At 43.8% G+C, this 7,522-nt stretch overlaps 2 protein-coding genes across 3 annotated transcripts in view; both read left to right on the forward strand.

Annotated features, from left to right (window-relative positions):
- Window positions 1-1,177: 1,177 nt before the first annotated feature.
- On the forward strand, window positions 1,178-3,430 carry LOC116690721 (macrophage mannose receptor 1; the record flags this gene model as incomplete). The annotated part of the gene is given in 3 exon segments (XM_032517883.1): window positions 1,178-1,464; window positions 1,566-2,217; window positions 2,947-3,430. Coding segments are annotated over 3 exon segments (1,164 nt in total).
- Window positions 3,431-6,969: 3,539 nt separating this feature from the next.
- The window catches only part of tmem147 (transmembrane protein 147), a 7,659-nt gene continuing 7,106 nt past the window's right edge, over window positions 6,970-7,522 (forward strand). Inside the window, exon 1 of one of the 2 annotated variants that reach the window (XM_032518202.1) lies at window positions 6,970-7,072. The gene's annotated coding sequence lies outside the window, so the exon portion shown is untranslated. The remainder of the gene's footprint in view (window positions 7,073-7,522) is intronic. The other variant, XM_032518201.1, reaches the window with a different exon arrangement.

The raw sequence follows: 7,522 nt of genomic DNA on the forward strand, positions 1-7,522 counted from the left end.
GACCTGAATATGAGCTGTTGACATATACAATTACAGTGATACCTTTTTAATTGAAAGAATGTATGCATGTTGTTTGAACGCAGGAAATCATGCTGAAACCAAGGTAAGAGTAGCAAGATGGACAGAGCTTAGCACAAGTACTTGGACATCAGCATATGTTGACTAAAAAGATTCAAATCAAGTCATTTGCCTGAAGCCTGATTTCCCCAAAATGCATGGAGACTGGACAGTTTTGAATGTAGATCATTTGAATTACGCTTACAGATCCAGAGAAACAGCCTTCCACCGCACCACACATGATTGCATTTGGGTCCACTTTGTTTTAAAAATCAAAAAAATGGCCTCATCATTTGTTTTTAAGTACACCATGCATTGACTTGTAAAGCAAATTGAAGCCAAGCCAACAGTGTGGTTCTCTGTGACTATTTTCACCACTACACATTATGAGGGTTTACTATAAATGTGTCTTTATAAGCTGTAATAGAGCATGCTAGTTGGTAGATTAGAAGGACTTTCGGTTGTCTAGTGTTTGCATAGACATTTTGATGAGCAAAAAAATAAAGCTTTTACTTAGGGCTGGAGATGAATGGTGTGGTTGTATTTTAAATACCCTTTAAAATAATAACTACAATACATTTAATGATCCTTTCTTTTTCATGTATGACGTTAGCTACCAACATTATCCTAGTACCCTTGGTTGTGAATCACTGCTCTAGGCTACCTGAAATATTGGCAACTACATAAAGCATCTTCATAATTTATAGTATATTTTTCAGCTTAGACATGAAAGGGGAGAGAGAAGGGGAGTGACATGCAGCAAAGGGCAGCAGGTTGGAACCGAACCCACGGCCTCTGCGGCAAGGACTGAACATCTGTACATTGGTCGCATGCTCAACAGCTACAGTGGCGCCCAATTTAATGTTTAATAACACAATAAAGATGCTGTGATGGTTAACACCGTGTGGACTGTAACACTGGACCAGTGTGGAGAGGTTCCAGTGGTCAGCTGAATCAGGCGTGTCCGTGGGTGGGTCGGTCTACATGGGAGTGGTCAGGTGTGTAGTTACTAAAAGGGAAGAGAGATAGCTCCACACCAGCCACTAACCAGAAGTGACCTAGCTAATAAGGGTTGTGCAAACAGACCCGTCTTTGATTTGACGTGAAGACAAGACCAGTCATGAGAATCAAGACAAGCTCTGAGCTCATGCTCTTCTTCCCGTTTTTTGCTGCTCTTTGCCTCGAGGCATTTAACGTGGAGACAACAGTTTACTGTCCCTATCAGAAGATGAACTGGACGGAGGCGAGACTGTACTGCCAGAAGAACCACATTGACCTTGCAAATTGGAACACAGTGGACGAATTCATGCTGGCTGACTTTTTGTTGCACATTGAGGTCCAACAAGCCTGGATCGGTCTACTCAGAGACCCTGGAAACGCCTCAGCCTGGAGGTGGATAAATGTAAAGTGAGTAGCCTACCTTGTTTGGAAATGATCTTCATGTTGATTTCATTAATGTGAAATGGAAGGTAAAATGCATTTCTAAGCAAGATATGTATTTGTTTCAGAAGTGGAAAGGGGATCTCAGGAGGCGACCTCTCACAGAGCAGCTACTGGGCCGATGGAGAGCCCAGCAGCCACTGTGCAGCTGTGAAAGAGAATTCAAAGTGGTACAGTTTGTCGTGTTCAGATGGACATGGTTTATACTGCTTGGAAAATGGTAAAATTAACTATTACAGCAAAAACCTTACCTGGTACAGCGCTTCTCAGTACTGTAAGACTGAAAGTAAAGGTGACCTAGCCACCATCACCATGAGAAACACTAATGAATTAATGAGACCTGGCTGGATTGGACTGCACAGAGAGGCTGGGGAGACCTGGCGCTGGATCGGAGGTCCGACAACTGACTACAGAAACTGGGCCGACGGAGAGCCACTCACCGCTGACTGTGGCTTTTTTAATCCAGGAAAAATAAAATGGCACAGCGGCGCGTGCTCCGACGAGCTTAGGTTTGTCTGCTATGATGACGACATGGTGGTGGTGAAGGAGAACAGGACATGGGAGAATGCCCTGAAGCACTGCAGGGCCATGGAACCCCTGTGTGAGGGCTCGAGTCCCTGCAATCACACCTACGACCTCCTGAGCCTGAACGTCATGCCTGAGCATCAACTGAACGTCAACTACGTCCTCGACAGGATCTACGGAGCCACGACCGAGGAGGTTTGAGAACGGGGGGCGGGGTCAACACAGTAGAAATAAATAGAGGTCGTTTTCACTTAACAGTGACCTGAAACGAACCAAGTTTGGCTTGGGCTTTTGTCACTTTTCTTAGGTTGCATTTTTGCAATCAGTTCAACCAAAGAGGGATTTTCCCTTAACTCATAGTTTATTTAAATGACTTTTTTTTAGACCTGCAGAAGAAAAAGAAAATCAAATGATCCTCAAAGAACACAATTGCAACACAATCTTTTTAATCCTCTTACACAATCCCCCAGATTTATCTTGCAGCCCCTTGTGGAAATCATTGAGACAGAATACAGTAGACCGATCGAATTAGAAGTAAACTTTAAAAGCCTTGAAGAAAAATGTCAGTGTTGAATGAATATTTTTAAAGACGGAATAAAGAAATCTCGGAGTCCCTCACCATTTTTCAGTCCCGTCTGAAGACCCATCTCTTCTGTTCTGCCTATCCTTAGTTTTTTTTTAGTCTTTATCATCTACTCTGTAAAGCGACTTTGAGCTTGGGAAAAGCGCTATACAAATTCAATTTATTATTATTATTATTATTATTATTAAGAAATAGAAATATGAATTGGAATTGGTTTGTTTGAAAAATATGAAGGCTCTTTTTAAAGCTGGAGCTGCCACAAGTACGCATGCAGAAAGTGAATGGAAGCAGTCCCAACCCTCTTCACAACAGGGACTCAAAGCTTCCTTTGTGTTTCTCAGGTTTGGATGGGCCTGCGCTTCCTGGGTGGGGAGTGGTGGTGGACAGACGGAACTCAGCTGGAAGACGAGGGGACGCTGCCTGACTGTCCGTCCCGGTGGGAACAGTGTGGGACCCTGTCCAAAAACAACAAGAGGAACTTGTTCACCAGGGACTGCTCAGAAAGAAGAAACTTTGTCTGTTACAAATTACAAGGCGGTGATCAAGCAAAGCCAGGGCAGGTCTAGAAGCTTTCAGTTCTCCGTTGTTGGAGCCTGTTTGGTCTGTAGGGGTACACACTGAGTTCTCTCTATCACAAGATTCTGTGTTCTTCAGTGATAATCTTTTATTGAAATTTGAAGATTAGATACTTAGATATATATATACATATATGATGATAAAGGTAAAAAGTAACAGGATATATTCTTTCTCACTCTCTGGCAAATGATAAATCAGGAAATATATACTGTAGATTAGATACTCATATATATATATATAAATATTTTACCTTTATCAAAAAGAGATGTCTTTTGACCATAGTATAATACAGGAAGTGACAAAATACTTTTCCCTCTTGTTTTTTGTGACCGTGTAATCATTACTGTGTAGACATTAAAATGAAAAACAAAAAACAAATATGACGCATGTATGGATGTTCTTGTTTTTTAAAATAACCACTTAAACTTAGTTAACTCCGTCTTTTACGTGAAATCTTTAGATAGATAGATGATAGATAGATAGATATTTATTGATCCCAAAAAAATGGAAATTACAGTGTTACAGCAGCACACAAATATACATACATACAATATACATGAATAATATAATTATATAAAACAAAATATAAGAAAAAATATAAGAATGTAGAACAATATTTAAGTATATACAAGATGGGAAAAAACAAAACAAAAATGTGCAGCTTTTGTAAATAGACCCAGTCGTGCCGGTTGCCCTTATTGTAGTATTGGGTGTCTCAGAGTCTCATCTACCCCCCAGGGATGACGTGTTGAAGAGTTTTATTGTCTGAGTAGGATGATTTCCTGTAGCGGTCCGTGCGGCATTTAAACTTGTCGGAGCCTCTTTGAGACCTGCTCCTCTGTTGGACCAGTGTGGGTGGAGAGGGTGGTCAGGGTTATCCATGATAGATAACAGTTTGTTCAGCGACCTCCTCTCCACCACAGCTTCAAATGTGTCCTGTTTGCGCCGATCACGAGCCAGCCTTCCTGATCAGTTTGTTCAGTCTGTTTGTATCGCTGGCTCCGATGCTGCTGCCCCAGCAGATACGGAGGAGACAGAGCACTGGCCACAACAACTGGTAGAAGTCTCCAACATCCTGCGGCACACGTTTGAAGGATCTCAGCTTCCTCAGGAAATAGAGTCTGCTCATCCCCTTCTTGTACAGCAGTGCTGTTGACTTCCAGTTCAGCCTGCTGTCGATGTTGACACCCAGTTATCTGTAATCCTCCACCATGTCCACGTCACTTCCCAGAATGCATAGGGCTGCGGAGCCGTTCCCTTCCTCCTGAAGTCGATCCACCACCTCTCTGGTCTTATCCACGTTCAGCAGCGGTGGTTCTTACCAGACCACTCCACAAGTCACCCACCAGTGCCCTGTACTCCCCCTCCTGTCCATCCCTATACACCCAACAACTGCAGAGTCATCAGAAAACTTCTGTAGGTGACATGACTCTGAGTTGTACTGAAGTCTGAGGTGTATAAGTGAACAGAAAAGGAACAGCACAGTCCCCTGTGGGCCCCCTCCCACTCCACCACCACATCAACAACACGTCCAGGCGGACAACTGTGGTCTGTCTTTCAGTTATCAGTGATCCAGAGACTATGGACGCACCGAACCCATCACCCGCAGCTTCTCACCAAGTAGCTGAGGCTGGATGGTGTTAATGCACTGGAGAAATCAAAATGTGATTCTTACAGTGGCCGCCACCACCATCCAGGTGCAAATGAGCTCGCTGCAGAAGATAGTGACAGCGTCATCCACTCCCAGTCGAGCGGTAGCAAACTGTAGAGGGTCCAGAGAAGAACTCACCTGCGCCTCAGGTAGGCCAAGACCAGCCTCTCGACACCTTCACACATGATTGTGAGAGCCACTGGGCGGTAGTCCTTAAGGCCGATGGAGTCGACTTCTTGGGGACCGGAACAACAGACGTCTTCCACAACAGCGGCCCCCTCTGCAGGCTCAGGCTCAGGTTGAAGAGGTACTGGAGAACACCAGACACTACTGCGCCAGGTCTTCAGGACCCTGGGGCTGATGCCGTCCGGGCCAGCAGCCTTGCGCTGGTGTAGCCTCTCCAGCTGTTCTCTCACGGCCAGGTGAATGTAAAGCAGGGGGGGAGCTTGAAGTGTCAGTGGGGGAGGGGAAATGTGCTGTAGTGGTGGTGGGGAGAGGGCTGACTGCAGGAGGGCTGAGGGATGAGGAGGGGGGTGTTGGAACAAAATAGGGGGGGGAGGAGGCAATGAGGGGTGTTAGGAGGTTGGTGGAGCGGTAGAAGGACAGGATGGCTGTGAGCTAAACCTATTGAAGTAGAAGTTTAGCTCGTTTGCTCTCTCCTGGCTCCCTGCTGTTTGTCCTCTTCTCCTCCCACCCCGGTGATCTCTTTCATTCCTGTCCACACCCCCTCATGTTGTTCTGCTGGAGACTGGCTCTCAGCTTCCTCCTGTAAGTTGTTTTTACACTCCCTCAGTTTATCCCGCAGTCGGTGTGACTTCCCTAAGCTCTTGTCTGTCCCATGACCTGAAAGCTGTCTTCTTCTCCTTCAAAGGACTTTCAGGTCATGGTGATCCACGGCTTATGGGTTGGAAAACAGCGTACAGTCCGGAGGGCATGGTGGTGTTCTCACGAACTGTAATGTCTGTGATACAGTCAGCCTGTTGTCGTGTCCTCCCATATGGCTCACAGAGCACGCTCCAGTCTGTAGACCCAAGCAGTCCTGCAGTCCTCCTCAGCCTCCTGAGTCCACCTCCTTACAGTCCTTTTGTGGACAGGCTGCCGCAGGACACAAGGAACACATGGGAGACAGCAAGACAAGATTGTGATCTGATTTGCCAAGGGGGGGAGGGTGCATGTATGCATCCTTAGCATTTGCATACAGGAGGTCCAAAGTTTTATTTTCTCTTGTGGGGCAGTTAATATATTGTTTAAAGTCCGGGAGGGATTTATCCAGAGAAGAACTTTACTTGCTCCAGCTGAATTCCTTCAGTGCCGGGAGCCTATCACTTATTATACTTCAAGTCCCTCAATGCTGTAAAACAAATAAAACAATCTATTGCTTCATTTATCATGTTAAGTTCAATGGTTTTTGGCTTCTAAGGTGTGCTTTGGATTTTTGATATTGAGGAATTAATCACTTTTGTTAAACAATTGTTTAATGTGCTAACACTACATGTCATTCAGGGCATTTTTAAAAGGTTATCGTCAGACAACAACCACCTCAAGGTAATTGCAAAAATATGTGAAAATGCAGACTTCAGAAATGTAAATCCTCTGTTAATATAAACGAAGTTCATGTTTTTTGAAGAATCAAACACATTTTTATTATTTAGATATTTAAATAACCTGCACTTTTGTGACTTCTAATGATAGAAATGGGACTTAAATGCAAAGTTTAAATGCATGTTATTTTTTCTACTACTGTTTGAGAGGTTATAATCTATAAGCATTTTACAGTTATTACAAATACACTTGTGACCTGTGTTTTGTAGATTGATTTTCTCATCCCAGCGGCAACCAGTTTTTATTTATTGCCAAAATTTGAAGCCCTTCCATGTCAACAGTTCATCCCCTCTTGTATTAATTATTTAGCCTACATGTTTGTTTCACTACGGGATAATTCTGTTGTTTTGAAAGCTCGGAATCTAGGCCCTCTATTATTCTTTAATGTCCATGTTTTCCTGCTTGTCTTGAGGGGTTGACTTCTGACAACATAATAATCATTTCTCGGATGCAGGAGCGTCACCAATGTACTCAAGAAGTTGGTGTCACTAATGAAATCTTGACCTAGCCATTTTTGGAACATATAGTTCCTACCCGTGACATAGTCGGAGGCATTTCGTGGTTGAGCCGAGTTAACTTCCGGTTGTCATTCAACGAGCACCGCAGTTTGCTTCTCCTCAGCTCTTCAGAGACTGTAAGTAAGTGCTGACGCTGAAAGCCTCCGTTTTACAGGTGCTGAAAGATGGCTGAAGTGGTAAAATAATAAAGACTAGTTTTATGGTTAAATTAATAAATAAAATAAATAGATAAAGTACTTTTGCGACTTGCTCGCTCCATACAGGAGCGTGTCTCGGCGACGGGATTGCAGTTTAGCTAGCTAACGTTAGCTAAGTTGAATGTAGCTTCCTGTTCATTTCCCTAATGCCTTCATCGGTACATGGCTTTGCAGCTATGTTGATCAAATCAAAAGGACATCTGCTGAACGTTTTTCTTGACGAACTCGTTATTGCTTTGCACATACTATACAGCATCAATTCCTAAACCTTAGTTTCTGTCGGCTCCAGTATAAAACGTCAATGTAACATCACCCACAGCTGTTAGTGACTGTGTTATTATGATAACACTAGCACTGTGTGTGTGTGTGTGTG

The sequence above is a fragment of the Etheostoma spectabile genome, chromosome 6, assembly GCF_008692095.1.
Source record: "Etheostoma spectabile isolate EspeVRDwgs_2016 chromosome 6, UIUC_Espe_1.0, whole genome shotgun sequence".
NCBI lineage: Eukaryota > Metazoa > Chordata > Actinopteri > Perciformes > Percidae > Etheostoma > Etheostoma spectabile.